This window comes from Amblyomma mixtum, chromosome 2 (genome assembly GCF_055824585.1).
Source record: "Amblyomma mixtum isolate Tamu chromosome 2, ASM5582458v1, whole genome shotgun sequence".
Classification (NCBI taxonomy): Eukaryota; Metazoa; Arthropoda; class Arachnida; order Ixodida; family Ixodidae; genus Amblyomma; species Amblyomma mixtum.
The window spans coordinates 73,539,615-73,556,427 of record NC_143013.1 but is presented as its reverse complement, the minus strand read 5'-3'; the positions used below and the strand labels follow the sequence as shown (position 1 = coordinate 73,556,427).

At 47.4% G+C, this 16,813-nt stretch overlaps 2 protein-coding genes across 2 annotated transcripts; one reads left to right on the top strand and one right to left on the bottom strand.

Annotated features, from left to right (window-relative positions):
• Positions 1 to 3,711: 3,711 nt before the first annotated feature.
• RpL23A (ribosomal protein L23A) lies at positions 3,712 to 4,459 on the bottom strand. Its single transcript, XM_089571870.1, has one exon. The coding sequence runs from the start codon at positions 4,386 to 4,388 to the stop codon at positions 3,753 to 3,755; it is 636 nt and encodes a 211-aa protein (XP_089427996.1). The 5' UTR covers positions 4,389 to 4,459; the 3' UTR covers positions 3,712 to 3,752.
• Positions 4,460 to 4,654: 195 nt separating this feature from the next.
• On the top strand, positions 4,655 to 15,406 carry RpS4 (ribosomal protein S4). The gene is made up of 6 exons (XM_089571869.1): positions 4,655 to 4,728; positions 5,017 to 5,094; positions 5,871 to 6,051; positions 13,357 to 13,626; positions 14,772 to 14,901; positions 15,231 to 15,406. Exons 1-6 carry the CDS (start codon positions 4,726 to 4,728, stop codon positions 15,355 to 15,357), a joined length of 789 nt encoding a protein of 262 aa, XP_089427995.1. The 5' UTR covers positions 4,655 to 4,725; the 3' UTR covers positions 15,358 to 15,406.
• The last annotated feature ends 1,407 nt before the right edge of the window (positions 15,407 to 16,813 follow it).

The window sequence follows — 16,813 nt, the reverse complement described above, 5'->3', positions numbered from 1 at the left end:
ATCCGCCCACCTAACTTTCTGCCGCCCCCTGCTATGCTTGCCGGCCTGTCCCTCCGCTGTGTTGTATGTCTGACTGCTTGTTTGTCGGACCTTTGGAGCTGTTTTCGTCACACTGACGTTGGTTCAAATCCAGCCTGGAATGTTAGGGAGTGTTCTCACTGCATATGAATACATTCCTGATCAAGATTGCAGCATTGCTTTTGACATCAACTTGGCTGCAATTTCTGGGAGATGTTTCAACTGATATTGCCGTGAATGGGAGATAAAAGCATGTCCCATTTAAGAGCTTTTCAAAGTTTTGCTGTGCCTTAACCAAAATCCCACTATGCTCTGCTGGAGTTTCATTTAACACTTGGTAATTGCACTCGCCAGGCCTTGCACCCACTTGCAAGGATTCAATTCCAATCACACAAGCCAGCTGCAGCTCGGCTGCTTAAGCAATTGCCGCGGCCGGCAACACTCTTTTGCTTCACCTTTTTTTTTATTTTTTAAAAATGAACTGCTGCTACTACTACTACTACACAAGCACTTATACCGACAGCCGCGATGACTCAGTGGTTATGGTGCTCGGCTGCTGACCCAAAAGACGTGGGTTCGATCCCGGCCGCGGCGGTTGAATTTCTTTGGAGGAGAAATTCTAGAGGCCCGTGTGCTGTGCGATGTCAGTGCACGTTAAAGAACCCCAGGTGGTCAAAATTTCCGGAGCCCTCCACTACGGCGTCTCTCATAGCCTCAGTCGCTTTGGGACGTTAAACCGCATAAACCAAACCAAACCAAACAAGCACATATGCTAAGATGCACTTACCTCCTGTTGGAATCACAAGCTCGGAATTCACTGAAAGACAGGTGATGGTATATTAAACCATGTAAAGTGCAACATGGGGATTGAACGCATGCCGCTACTCCCCATAGTGGCTTAATAGCTAAGTGATAGCTGAGCAGTACTGCTGGGTTTGATGCCAGCCTCAGCCCTTGCATTCTGTGGTGAGGTGAAACGCAAAGGCACTCATATACTGAAATTTCTGTGCAAGTTGCACTATCCCATGGGCTCGAAATATGGTGTGCCTCGCAACCTGGTGCTGCTCTGGCACAAAAATTCCATGCCATTGCAGCTGCTGAGAGCAGTGCACCATGGTTGGTGTGCTTTACGCACAGTTCTTGGCGAGAACATGTAAACGCATTAGTAAGTGTGATTAAGCATGAAAAACGTATCCCGTGCAGCTGGAAGGCTATGAAAAGCACTTAAACGAGAAAAAATGCAAGCATGTTGTAGGTGAATGGTGTACAGGGTACAGGATGCGGGGAGGTCTCCCTCGGCAGGTATACGATTCTAGGCCCGGCACAATTGTCTCTGAACCTTTGCAGAGTATGAACCAAACCTGGAGTGAGAAGTTGTTTTGTGTCAAGAATCTGGATGCGGCACACGAATGAACAGAGATATGTGAGCAAGCTATGCGCAAAACTGGACAAATCTGGTGCTGAGACTCTTGCCATGATCCGTGAAGCCTACATGGAAAATGCCATATCAAAAACAAGTTTTTGATTGGCACAAGTTAAGAGACTGAAGGGAGGACGGTAAGGACACGTAGTGCGCACGACATCTGTCAACAAGCTAAAATTAGCAAAGATGTGACAAAAGTAAGACCTTTTGGACTCTGATCGACGGTAAGCATGAGAATGATTACAAAAATGTTGAATTTTTTCTTTTTCACAATGAGCCAAATGCAGAAACAAAGCTAAGTGAAATTAAACAGAACTGTAATGATAAGTTAACCCATAGATTTCTAGCATTTTAGCACGTCCCGTAAGGTCTTGCAATGTGCTACAGTTGCTGCGGATAACAAATTTCTGCATTTGTCTTGGTTTCTGTCACGATGTATTTGGCTCGTTTTGAAAGAATTCAGCTGAATTCACAAAATCCAGTGTGCATTCATTTGTAGCCTAGGAAAATGTGCGCCAGATTGATACCGATTGATTGAGAGGTTTTGTCCGGACACCAGACAAAGCCCTGAGTTGATTTGTCAGGAACTGTTGGAACGTGTGGAGCTTGAGCCTAACTTTTTGGACTATGTGCTAACCACTGAAAAGTATGAAAAAAAATGCATGCAGCAGTACACCGGTGCCTCTCCTAGCCCCAAAAAGGGCCACATGAGCAAATCAAAAGTCAAACCAATGTTCATCGTCTTTGAATCAAAGGGTGTTGTTCACAGTGAGTTTGTGCCCACTGGACACAGTGAATAGTCAATTTTATGTGGAAGTGCTCGAGCGGTTGAGGTTAAAGGACTATAGACATCTAATTTTAGTTGCGTGTTTTCACCTTTCAAATGATGCGTTAGATGCTATTACATAGATCGCCACGTGGTATTTGCCTATGACTGCTAAATTTATGAAACTTCTCTCATGCTGCTTCGTTTTCATTCACCGAACGATGGCTGTGACATCAGTTGGGCTTTAGGTCATGAGAGGCATAAAAATCTGCAAAATAAATGCTGAAACAAGGTTAAAATTCACTACAATATTTAAACCAGCCTGCTTCAAAATATGGAATGACAACAAAAGTTATATCAGCAGTTATACTGCTGTTTTTTTGCCTGCCTCACGTGACCCTAAGTGTGAACTACATGTCACAGCCATCGTTCGGTTAATCAGACTAAAACAGTGTCAAGAAGAAATTAAATTATAAATTATTTAGCTGTCGTAGGCAAATATCATGCGGTGATTCATGTATATCAATGTCTAATGCATCATTTGAAACAAAAAAACATGCAAGCAAAAATTTGGTGTTTGTTGTCCACGGTTTGTCACGTCTGAGGGGAGATCAATACCTGCCTGCTCTGTCTGACTTCCCTCGGATGAAACAACGCCTGAAAGGACACAGGGACCGTACCGTGTGTGGCAGATGTGCTGGCAACAGTTTTTTGCATTTACCTGCAATTCATTTTTCGTTTATAAATGCAGTCCCGGTACTTTTTGTACAGACCTTGTACAGTTGTGACTGCTCTCCTACCGTACCTGACTAAAATTAGGGTACACTTTATACATATGCTAAGAAATGACACTAAGAAGCCTAGACCACTGCCAAAGAAATCAAACAAGCCTCTACACTTTGCCTGTAGTGTAAGTAGGTAGACGAGTCAGTAACAGAAGGCAGGACAAGCACAATGAGACTGTGTCACAGGCATGTGAACGCAAAAAGCAGGCCATCAAACTAACTGCAACAGCTGCGTCAATCAGCAACACAACATGACATTTAACGCTTTTTCAGAAGTCAGTTACGACTGCAGTGTGCCAGAGGCTGATGTATCTAATAAAAGCATCTGTTTGTACCGTTCCAAGTGGAAGAAGGCATTAGACGCACGAGATCGCAAGGGCCGCAAATCTGCAGAACCGCGCCCTCACGATAGTAACTCTTAGTGAACAGTGGTGCAAGAAAATGAAACTGAGAATAGCACGGAAGGCTAGCAAGACTAAAACGATGGCTGCAGGTGATCCGGCTTTGGCGAGAAAGGGGGTAGACATGTGGTAAGGAGTCCACTGACGCATGTGAAAAGACACGTGCTGCACGCGTACGACAGCCTCGAAAAAGGAAGCGAGTATTCGCGTAAACTACGGTTTACACAGGAACAATACGAAGCCACAGAAATGCTGAGCTTCCAGGCTCGCGGGGGAGCTGGCGCTGCACTTACGTGACGAGCTCACATGGGACACAAGTTTACCGCCAACAGCCGCTTTATTCCAGTGTGACCCACAGTTTATATGATGCCGATCTTGTTGGCCACATCCAGCGCGTCATAGTCGGGCGCCAACCTGACGTACGCCTTCTTCTGTCCGTCGGGCCGGATGAGCGTGTTCACGTTGGCGACGTCGATCTCGTACAACTTCTTGACGGCGGTCTTGATCTGGTGCTTGTTGGCACGCAGGTGGACGATGAACACGAGCGTGTTGTTGTCTTCGATCTTCTTCATCGCAGACTCGGTCGTTAGCGGGTGCTTGATGATGGAGAACTGGTCGAGCCTTGTCCTCGTGGGCACACTTCGGCGCGGGTACTTCGGGTTGCGGGGCAGCGACAGCGTCTTGGGCCGGCGGAACTTCACCGACGTGCGGATCTTCTTCGTGCGCGTGCCGTGAGCTCCCTTTACGACCTTCTTGCGCGCTGCCATCGCCTTGACGCGCGCCTTGGCCTGACCTGGGGCATCCTTCTTCTTTGCCGACTGCTTCTTGTCGCCCGGCTTTTTGTCAGCAGGCTTTGCGGGCTTGCTGGCTGGTTTCGCGGCCGCCGGAGCTGCGGGTTTCTTGGCTGGAGCGGCTGCGGCGGCGGGCTTCTTCTTCTCCTCGGGCTTTTCAGCCTTAGCCGCGGCTGCTGGCGGTTTCTTACCCTTGGGTGGCATGTTTTTTAACGGACACGCGTGGCTACGGACTTCGCCTCACACGTGTAAAATACAGAAAGGATAAGCCTAGCCAGAACGGCCAGGAGGTGGCGCAGAAAACAGTACAGCTTCGCAGAAAAAGCAATTTAGTTTTTAGTAAAATGCAACCAACAAAACATGCTGCTTTATTTTAATAAAATAAATTTATTTACAGGCAATAATCGCAGAACGGTGCGTGCATTTTGCTTTTAACGTTGTTTTCACATTTTTCAGCCAATAAGGGGCCACCTTTGTCGAAGCACGAGCTGGTTGTTTCAATGCCTGCTGGGAAGGCTCTCTTTCATGGCTGCCTTCTAGAATGGTAAGTGGTGCTCGTTTTCAATCTCGGATAATCGAAGTCCGAATCTGCATTAACATCGGATTTTAGAATTCTGGAGTAAGAAGAGGGATTAATCTTCCTTTTCACGTTGTTCGTTTGGTCTAGATTATTTAATTTTTCTGTAAATATCGCCCACTGTCAGTTGGGTCTCCCAAGATGCTGACCGCGATCACGTCCGCTTCATGCTCTGATGCCGGTTCTTTGATATCTACGTGTTTCTGTCCTCTCTGTATTATCTAGTTTGTTTGATGATGGTTTGATTTCTTACAGGCGCGGGGACCTAAGAAGCACCTCAAGCGTTTAAACGCTCCGAAGTCATGGATGCTGGACAAGCTCGGTGGAGTTTTTGTAAGTAGCTCTGTCTGCCGCTAGCAGCTTGTTAGCGACTAGGTCGCTCTGAATGTGTAGCAAAAACAAATGCTAAAGAAGTTAGACATGAAGTTTTTGTTATGCCACGTTTTTGCGAGTTGTGCCTCTTGCAGTGCACTACGACGGACAGACTTCTGCCGGGTGCTCAGTGTGCCACAACTTTTTGTGAACACAGTACAACCTAGCAATTTTCCAAGAATGTTTTGCACCTCTTTGACCTTGAACCCGTAGCATTGCGAGCAAAGTTCTTGCTCAGGCGATTCTTCGAGCAGTAAACACATTGACCTAACGTGCTAGCGAGTTTGTTTTTTGCGAAAGCATGTGACATGAGTTCGTCAGCAGGCAGAAGTTCTCCTGCCTCCAGTGCATTTCCTGGTTATTCGTATCATGCTGGCAGTACCTTTGCCCGTGTTACTGCAAGTTGACTGTTATGCCATTCCCCAGTAGCAAGTTAGTTTGTTATTGGCATTTTAGTTGCGTAATTTCCCGTGTTTGGTTTACCGACGCGCTGCGCTGCTTGGCCCCTGTAAGGCAACTGCCACTGATGACACAATGGAATCTGGGCAATGGAAGCCACAGGATAGCGGTGCTCACAAAAAGTAGAGTGGTAGGATGACTGCCTTGGGCAAAATCGATGTTTGAGGCCCAGTTATTAATATATTCAATAGCGTGGCATTGGGTGGACTTCATAATAGTGGGCAAAAGGTGTTTCGGGGCCACCCTTGATACGGATGTTTGCACTTCCCTGGCGCTAGGCTCCCCGGCCCAGCACCGGACCCCACAAACTGCGGGAGTCCTTGCCGCTCATCATCATGCTGAGGAATCGGCTCAAGTACGCCCTCACTGGCGCCGAGGTGAAGAAGATAGTCAAGCAGCGCCTCATCAAGGTGGACGGCAAGGTCCGCACCGACACCAACTACCCTGCTGGATTCATGGGTGAGCACACAGCAGTGCCACTTGTTGCTGTGTGCATACGTGCCACCGTTCCCTGAATTTCCGGAAGACTCCCGAATTTCGCCTGAAAATTGTCCCCAGCTCTATTGTGTAGTATTCAACGCTGGAAACCAATGCCAATGTGCTCGAGCACCTTTAGCCATTGGAAAGTTGAATTTCAACTGGGAGAAGTTTGCACTTGTGCAATAATTCGGCCCCTAACAAGGAACTGGCAGCTGTCTTCAGAGTTTGACGTATGCTCCTGTTGATCGTTTTCATGGAATTGCATGCCCAACAAGTGGTATTTTTACTTCTAGTAACTCTGACTAAAAGTAAGCTAAATGGCAGGAGCAATTCACTTACTATTTATAGGCTGTGGGTCAGCTTAACAGGTATGTCATGCCACTTGGATCAGTGTAATCATTAGCATGACCTCTGGTTGGCTCACCATGTCTTGTCACCACGAAGAAATAAGTGCTGCCCTAGTTGTTGAAAATATGCCTCGGGTTAATTGTGTTCACGTGGAATTTATAGCAAAATATTGAACACAGGAGTGGCAGGAAGTTTGTGTGTGAAAACATGCCCAGGGAAAGGGTTAATGGGAACATCAAGCTTTCTTGGCATTGTTCTCAAGGTGCTGTGTAGCATTCAGCTATTTTGATAACCAGATTATAGTTGTGGGTGTTAGTAGGCCATGCTGTCAATGCTTGTGCAGTAGTTGATGCTCTTCATGCTGTGGCACCATCCAAAGCCCTGGATAGGGCTGATGCTGCCGTTCTGGGGTCCAACAAGTGTGCCTAAAGTGCACGTATGCCCGCAGGTTGTCCGTTGCCAGAGGCTGTGTGAGTTGCCTCTGGTACTGGCTCAAGTGGGAACATTGGGAAGTTAGTGGGCATGCTTGCTCGCATACATAAGTCTGCATTTCAAATTAATTTGTTGCTAAATAACTTGCCGTACCATCCTCTCAGAATTGAGGGGAGGGGACAAAATTGGCTGTGGTTTGACCAATGGCCATCCCGAGTAGAATTACGGAAGCAACGGCGCGGCAATCGCAGCGGCGGCGGAGGCATCTCAGGGCGCACTTTGACTGTCTGAAGTGCGTAGAGGTGAAAGCGTTTTCCGCACTACTTTGACTGCCTCTGTGGCACTGGTGATGTCACACATAATTAAGCACCAATTACTAAGTAATGACAAATTACTGATTAATGACTAAATACTAATTAATGACGCTTAAGCTTCGCCTTTAGGAGTGGAACGCAACAGCATGTTGTAGCGCCGCGGAACACCACCACCAGAAGCAACGCTTTTTGAGGAAAGGAAATGGCACAGTAATTCTGTCATCTCGGTGGACTGCAGAAAGAGGGGCCGTAATGAAGAAAATTAAAATTGTATTTGAGGAAAGGAAATTACGCAGTAACTGTCAGGCATATCTCGCATCCATTTGTAGAGGAAGGGAGGAAATGAAAATTATATTTGAGGAAAGGGAATTACGCAGTAACTGTCTCACACTCGCTCCTCCTGCCTGCGCAGTTGGGGCTCTTGGGGGCTCCGCGAAATCGCTCGCTCACACCTGGTGTAGTGTTGTGTTGCTTCCGCGACAAAAACTAGCCTTTCATTAATACTGATGTGGCTTGTAGAACACTGCATAGGGCTTAGTGCCATGGTGTTTCGTTACAGATTCCAGGGTTGCAGGAGTCCCCCCACCATGCACGCCTCATAGCCCATGCGTAGACTGGATATTAAATGGACACTGAGGATAACATAAAGTTCTTTTTGTTAGCAGAATTCGATACTCTGGCATTTCATGGCCTTGTAGCTTGTCCAGCAGTGAAAGACTGAGAGATTTTGCTGAGAGATTTTGGTTCAAAGTTTTAAGAAGTGATTACCGTCACTCCGATTTAAAAAATTGTACTCGCCTGAAAAGTGGCATAATCATGGACTGTGTGATTGCTGATGGCAAGTGGTGTGGCCTAGCAGGAGTTGAAATGAAAACTACCACTGGCCGGGCGTTCAAAGCATCTGTCAGCCGGTGCTACCATCATTTTGGAGCCCTGTATGTCTTGGTATCTAGTCCTTCCTCCTGATAGGTGTGCAAAAGAAGAGCATGCAGATGCATGGCAGCCCTTGGAATGTTTAATTCAAGTAATGACTTACTGCGCAGTGGAAAAAAATCCCTGCAAAGAACCATTGCAGTGTGATTAGTTATAGGGTAAAACCAGTATCGGTGTTGAGGCATGCATGGATTTACATGCTCTGGGAACCCCCAGAGAGCACTAGATGTACCCCCCGAGTTGGCATGTTTGGTCACCTCAAGCTGCACCGTCGTGCCCTGTATTTGTGTCAAGGGTTGTTGGCATGCAGCATAGTGGCACATGTGAATTGTCAGCGTTGACTTCGTCGTAAACATACCATACATTGGGATGGGCCATACCTTCTTCATTCAGGCATTTACCAGTGCACTAGGTTTTGCATATAGTTGTCTGCTAAGGTCTTGGAAGTGTGCAGTGAAGTATGCGAATGGCTTTGCTTTTAATTTGGGGCTGATTTTCAAAGATCTGACCTGAACCACATTTTGACTTGATGTGATGCATATAGCACACTGTTAGCTTGTGCATTTTAATATTTTGTGTGTTTTAGTTGAATAGTTATCTTTCTGGCTTTGTAATATATCTTGTGATATTTTAAAAGGGGTGTTAAAAGCCTGCTGTACTCGAGTAAAATCACCAGCTTAAGATTTCCTGGAGATGCTGGAGAAACGCATTTGTCTTCATTTGAACAAGTTTGTTTAACGTCTTTTTTTTTTTTCCAAGTGGATTGTTCACATTTGTGCCAGCATTAGCTGTGGAAAGCTTACTGGTGATGTAAACTCCAGCAGCTTCCAAAGTGTAATCCGTTAGCAGGACACGTTTCAGGCGTTTGCACAAAATGACAATAAATTCTGTGACTTCATTTGAAGCACTACATCAAACATTACACTCAGCTGTGGAGTACAAAAAATGAGAACCAGTTGGATTCCCTCTCTCTTGATCTCGTAGAGGGAAATTTAGTTAATGATGATTGTTGTAGGATTCTTGACGTCTTGAAGATTCGTTTTGCTCAATCACATTGCAAGAGGACACTTTAGGAGAGGTTAACTTTTATAACAATTAAAAGCACAACGGAGGATATAAGCAAGGAGAAAACATATTTACAATTGACTGGCTCGCAGTTCTAGGTGACGAAACCAGCCCTCGGTCCTGCCGAAGCAGCTGGTTTTAAAACCAATGTCCCCGCCCTCGGTGGGAGAATAACCAATCAAGTACTATACAAACATCCACCCAATAACTTATTGGGGAAAGGAAAATACCACAAATCAGCAGTTGGGGAAAGAATAACACAACCAATGAATGAATGGGGAAAGGAGGTAACTCATCGCGACACTGTACACATATGCACACTTTCCACCATCACGATTTCGGATAATTATGCTTTCCCGCTGCGAGCTTCGCGAACACTCGCTTTCCCAACGTCCGGTTGCCGCCAAGTTCGAGGAACGCCATTTCAACTCATCTGTTTCTCGTCGGCGCTCCTCATGCCTGCAGCTAGCGTGACAATATGTCAAAGCATGCCGCTGCAGACATGGTACAAAGAGCCACGCACTGTGGCGCGGGTCAGCCTCGCCGTACACACGTGCACACAGGATGCCGCCTAACGACTGAGTCCATGAGGGGAGTTTGACGTCTCCTGTAATCCCCCGCCATTCGGCGCCCCCTCTTCTCCCGCCGGGTTGACTGACCCCTTCCTGTGTGGTTGTGCGGAGGGCCCAAGAAAAAGAACGTAATGGGCATTCCCATAACGCGACCGGATGCGGTAAACAAACTACAGCACCGCGAACTTCACTCCTCCCAACCAAGAATGTCACACGGACACTAGTTGTCAGTGGGACATTAAAGTTCAGCCACGGTGTCCAACAACAAAAGTACATACGCACGCACACACACGTACGTCGGCTGTCCGGTCAGTCCACCAACACGCACACATGCGCCGGCTGTCCGGTCAGTACACCAGCACGCACACATGCGCGCACACAGCGGATATTTCAACCCGCACACACAAGGCTGGAGACCAATCTGCACATTCCAGAATTCACCATGTCAGATCGGTGCCCCAAACGGGCAGAAATTACTTCTATCCGCCTACATCTCGAAACAACACTTGTTTCTTTTGAGCCTTGTCCGGAAGACTAGACCCAACTTCCGAATTATCCGGGAAAACACCGGTTCTAAAGGCTGCCACCGCCGTCGGATCAATAGAGCACACCTGCTCCTCGCGGGCCACGAAGATTGCTACTGCCCTCGCGTCTGCATTCTCCCCTTCTTTGAGTTTCGCAGTAGGGTCAGGCCTCTCATCAGCTACTTCGCATGCAGTTTTGCATCGAGATTCAAGTAGCCCTAGCTCTTCGTACAACTGCCCACCGACGTTCACTTCAAAGAAAATCGTGCCGTCACGCCTTCTTTTCTGACAACTGCCTTCACCAGCTTGCTTGCGCACTTCTGGCAATGCAACACACTGTCTCTCCTCCATACTGATAGCCACGGGGACAGATGCATTATCCCAATCCTGCAGTTCCTTATCAGCTTCGAAAACCATTGCAGTGATCAAACGCGCATTCTTTCCTTCCTCGGCATCAAATGCAGCCTCATCGCTCGTTGTTAGCTCACAATCTGCTGCAAAAACTTTTGCAGCTACCGGATTGGCCTCAAGCTCTACCGGCGTCTTAGGTTTGTCTCGAATTTTGAAATGCTCTTCCAAATCAGCTCTCTCATTTTCTTGATGTAGCCGCTCTCTTTCTATCTGGTCTAACAGCGAGTGCGTCTCAGGTGTCACCAACTTCGCTACACCGTCAGCTACATCTGCTGTCACTGCGCAGAGTGTCAGCTCCGGCTGGCTAACCGATTCATCTTTGGCAGCCAGCTTACCTTCGCCTGCAAAGGGTGTTCCCGTTATGCGCGCCTGCTCTAGCTCTTCGTCGAGCGTTACAGCTGCGCCAGAGTTTGCGCCAACCTGTTCTTGCTCAATGCTGAACTCCTGTTCACAAACAAAACACTCATGAGCCTCCTGGGTCTCCTCTATCTCGGCTTGCTCCGACAAGCAGCGCTTCAAAGGCGTGACTAACGCCCCTATGCCCTCGGCCATCTCTCCTGGCACGGCACACACGGTTGGGCCCTGCTGCCTAAACGCTGCAGCTTTCACACCTGTAGCCATTGGCCCACAGGTCATTCTCAATACGGGAACATGCTGTTCTCGCTTCGATTTCGGACAGTCAATCATTAGATGCCCAAATTCCATGCAGTCAAAACATTAAACTGCTGCAAATAACATCCCTCTATCAGATTTCGTTCCCTGGTTGAATTTAGATTGCATCTGTGCAAGTTTTATCTTTTCTCGTTCAATTTCGAGTTTCAACTTGCCAATTTCAAGCAGCTGTTCTGCCTTCTGCTCAGTCTCCAAACATCGCATCATGCCCTCCCGATCGTACCGCACGGCAGCCATCTCCCTTTTCCGTGCTATCATCTATAGCACGAAAACACTACACCGACATGGTGAATTCGGATGAAGCAGAAAGGTCTCCTACCTCGCAGGTTGCTTTCCTCTGCCACGGTAGTCACGTCGCCCTGAGTGACGACAGCGGGCTCCTTGATGCGGATGAGTTGAGTTGAGCCCCGGCTCTCACAGCAGCTCGCTGACTTGTCCTGCCTCGTTTGACTTGCTGGCCTCCTGGTTCTTCTCTTGAACCTCAACGGGGACGCCTGGTTCCTTCCGCAGCTCACGGACTAGGCACCTCCACGACACGTCGGTCGCCTGGCTCCTTCAGCTCCTCGCCGACTTGAGCCTCCTACGTCCCGTTGACAATGACCAGCAGTCTCCGAAGCTTTCAGCGTCGCTCTATGACGCTGGCGTTCCTCCTTTAGGACGTACCGCTCTGCAGCTTGTCCACCGACTTGGTCCTCCGCCCCTCCGTCAGATACCTCGAGCAGGAAGACGTAGCAAATCCTGCCGACTGCGCCAGTTGGATTCCCTCTCTCTTGATCTCGTAGAGGGAAATTTAGTTAATGATGATTGTTGTAGGATTCTTGACGTCTTGAAGATTCGTTTTGCTCAATCACATTGCAAGAGGACACTTTAGGAGAGGTTAACTTTTATAACAATTAAAAGCACAACGGAGGATATAAGCAAGGAGAAAACATATTTACAATTGACTGGCTCGCAGTTCTAGGTGACGAAACCAGCCCTCGGTCCTGCCGAAGCAGCTGGTTTTAAAACCAATGTCCCCGCCCTCGGTGGGAGAATAACCAATCAAGTACTATACAAACATCCACCCAATAACTTATTGGGGAAAGGAAAATACCACAAATCAGCAGTTGGGGAAAGAATAACACAACCAATGAATGAATGGGGAAAGGAGGTAACTCATCGCGACACTGTACACATATGCACACTTTCCACCATCACGATTTCGGATAATTATGCTTTCCCGCTGCGAGCTTCGCGAACACTCGCTTTCCCAACGTCCGGTTGCCGCCAAGTTCGAGGAACGCCATTTCAACTCATCTGTTTCTCGTCGGCGCTCCTCATGCCTGCAGCTAGCGTGACAATATGTCAAAGCATGCCGCTGCAGACATGGTACAAAGAGCCACGCACTGTGGCGCGGGTCAGCCTCGCCGTACACACGTGCACACAGGATGCCGCCTAACGACTGAGTCCATGAGGGGAGTTTGACGTCTCCTGTAATCCCCCGCCATTCGGCGCCCCCTCTTCTCCCGCCGGGTTGACTGACCCCTTCCTGTGTGGTTGTGCGGAGGGCCCAAGAAAAAGAACGTAATGGGCATTCCCATAACGCGACCGGATGCGGTAAACAAACTACAGCACCGCGAACTTCACTGAACCTATTTTGGCTTATTTGACTCAGCGATACCTATAGTGAGATGTGCCCACCCAGTGCAGAAGTATTTAGGTCTGGCTAACAAAAAGCTTTAAAAGCGACTTGCATCCTGCAGTTTTTTCAGGGGGTTTCAAAAACAGCAACTGTGCTGACTATTTCTGGATTTTTTTTTAGAAACTTGTGCAGACCTGGTGGGCTTACTTGCTAAATGATGTTCAGGTGAAGTGTCCTGCTTGAATTGTTCTAATTACGTTTCTTTGTTGACACCACTTCCAAGGTGGGGTGCGAGGTTTTGAAACTGCAATATGTGTTTAGGGGAATTGCCCGGTTGTTGTGGCATTCATTCTGTTAGCAATGATGTGACCCTGGTGTGACCCTTTGCGCAGACGTCGTGACGATTGAGAAGACGGGCGAGTTCTTCCGGCTCCTGTATGACGTGAAGGGGCGCTTCACGCTGCACCGCATCACACCAGAGGAGGCCAAGTACAAGCTGTGCCGCGTCAAGCGGGTCCAGGTGGGGCCCAAGGGGGTGCCCTTCCTCACCACCCACGATGCGCGCACCATCCGCTACCCCGACCCCCTCATCAAGGTCAACGACACCGTCAAGGTGGACCTGGCCACCGGCAAGATCGACGACTACATCAAGTTCGACTCCGGTGAGTAGGACTACAGTTGGCTCAGCCACAGGGTGGTTAGGAAGATGCGACAGCTCACGGACGTTCTGCAGGGGTGCGACTTGTTTTTAGAGTATGCAGGGGAACATGGACAGCCGCAACTTCATGGGTTGATCGCAACGCTGTTCGGAATCAGGAGCATCAATTGTTGCATAGCTTGAAGTGGTTGTCCAGTTGGGTAGCATCATGTAAGTACCGAACATAGTGAAAAAATGGCATACGGTGTAGAAATTAAGTGATGTTGAGTAACAAACAATCAAATTGGGTAATGTTGGGCAAGCAGTAAAACTGGAGGAAGCCTGAAAACGGCAAGTTGAAGTTAGGCATGGGTGGAGACAAGATTTACAGTTTAAGACAGGCTGCAGTGTTGTTCCCAGTTTAAACTTGTTCAATGTGAAGTCCTTGCATCTTTCAACATACTTTTGTGGGCATGTTTTTTTCTTTACTGGGGCACAAAAAATGGCTGCAAGACTTGATGTGCACGTTGCTCCTGGCATGTTGTGCTGCAGGCTTTTTTTTTTTTTATCAGTAAATGTATATTATGTCATGCAGACGAGCAGTATTGAATGGATATTGTGGAACAGTGATTTTTTTTTTTTTTTGCATCAGTTTTCTATTGTTATCGAGCACAGCAGATCTTGGTGGTGCTTAGCTGTAAAGTGAAAACATAGCTGTTCCAAAAATTGCCCCCTGTGCTCTAGCTCATAGCTCAAGCCTGTACATGCGATTTCAGTGCGGGACACTACTTGGTCGCAATCGAAGCCATGGCTGTCAATACGGAGAGCTGTGGTCAAAATGCCGACCAATATTGACGACTTCCGACGGTCGCTCTCACTACGGCACTTATGTGATCGGTGTAGGGCATTACCATGGGAAGCCAACATTCTCTGCCGGAAAGCCTAGATTTTCCCTCTGGCTTGAGCCTCACTTGGCTTTATTAGCAATGCTGATTTCCATGTAGTACTAGTTATTCATTCCTCAAGTGTTTGGGTTTCGTGTTGCTGTTTGAAAGTGCTCTTTGTGCTCGAGTGTCAACTTGGCCGCATTCCAGTAACCCAGCAGAGTGCCTGTCATAAAGACCGTGTTCTCTTTGAGCTCTTAATGGAGCAGAGATGACCTGTTTGCAGGCAACATGTGCATGGTGACTGGTGGCCACAACTTGGGCCGTGTGGGCATCATCACCTCCAGGGAGCGACACCCAGGGTCGTTTGACATTGTCCACGTCAAGGATGCCCAGGGACACTCATTTGCCACCAGGTGAGCTGAGGTGCTAGTCTCCTTGCTTGCGTGGGGAGGCTGGTGGTGTGTTCAATTAGTTGCAGCATTCTTGGTCATGCCTGGCATTGCTGCAGCAAACAATAGTGGTTATATCCCATTTATAAACTGGTTGGTGGTGTGAGAGAACACCTGGCTGTGCCTCTGTCATGCTATGAGGAGAACATTGTCATATCCTGTGACTCACTCTGATCACTTGATTGGTCTTACTGAGCATGGTTGGGCACACAGCTTTAGTGGGTTGTGCATGGACCAACCCTCGTATGAAAATGTGGGGTCATTGACCTTTGACCTTGGTCTCTCCCCTGCAGATTGAACTACATCTTTGTGATTGGCAAGAGCACAAAGCCCTACATCTCGCTGCCTCGTGGCAAGGGCATCAAGCTGACCGTGGCCGAGGAGCGGGACCGCCGTCTGCAGCTCAAGGCCCAGCATTGAGCAAAATAAATGGCCATTCTGTCAACCTTCCCCACCCTTTTGTACAGTGGAGCTGTGTGCCTGTTTTCTTATCCTTGGCACTAGGTACTGGTTTACAATGATGACACTGATTGACCTCTGCTCTCCATTAGATGGTGCTTCGTGCATGGGTTCGGTTGCATGGTTTGGCAATAACGCACTGGAACTAGGTTGATGCGATGTGAGTGTTCCAGCCAGTTTACAGAAATAGTCTATAAGGGGGGACACTGGTCTTAAAAAGAAAATTTTGTTAATTTAGTCATAGTTATAAAATTTTCAGGGCATATGTATTTTTGTGCGCTGATTCTAGATATGTCATTTAATTTCATGTAAAACAATTCCTTGAGCACTTATGCACTTTTTATGCAAGTATTTTGCGGAGAGTTTTGAAGAAAATTTACTGCAGAAAATTTGCTGAAATGTATGCCATTGGGTTCTCTTGACACCAAGGAATACAATAAGGGTGAAATTATCATCCTGGCTCTCATAGAACTTGAGTTATAGGGGACTGAAGCTGCCACTTCAGAAACAGGAATGCACACTTTCCTTCTCATTTCTGAAGCGACAACTTCAAAACTCTAACTTAAGTTCTATGATAGGCACAAAGACAATTTCACCCTTATTGTATTCCTTGGTGTCAAGAGAACCCAATGGCATACATTTCAGCGAGTTTCCCGCAGCAAATTTTCTTCAAAACTCTCCGCAAAATACTTGCATAAAAAGTGCATAAATGCTCAAGGAATTGTTTTACATGAAATTAAATGACATATTTAGAATCGGCACACAAAAATACATATTTCCTGAAGATTTCGTAACTTAATAAAAAATTATTTTTCAAGACCAGTGTCCCCCCTTAACCCAGCTTTTGGGAGGCCCCCCCCTCACGGCATGACACGTAATGTGGCAGCTGGAGCAGTGTTGTGCATTTCGGTCGCAATGGAAACCGTGGCTTCCAAGCTTACTGGGAGCCGTGGTCAGAAGGCAGACCAACAGCAATGGCTTCCGACGGTCGCTCTCGCTACGACACAGTGTGATCGGCGTAGGGCATTACCATGAGAAACCAACACGGACTCTCGAAATATTCAGAGATCTGCCATTTGATCTTATGGCAGTCAAAACCAGGGCCCAGTTCCCTGGTCATGTGTTAATATCCAATGTGGTTCTTTAATAAAAGTGGTTGAATTATTTTCCGATTGATTTGCTGAACTGCAGCCTTACAAAGTTTGCATTTTGCTGCACCACTTTGTCATAGTACCATATTGCACAACTGCATTTTTCATGCAGTTTAGTTTTTCTGTATTCCAAAGGGGTAAAATTTAAATGTAGTGGCAGGGAGTGTTGGTGGATGCAGCAAGATTCCTGTTTTTCTTAGTGCTGACCAGAGTAGGATTTGTCGGAATAACTGCGAATTCGGAAGTATTTGTTTAGAAAGGTAGCA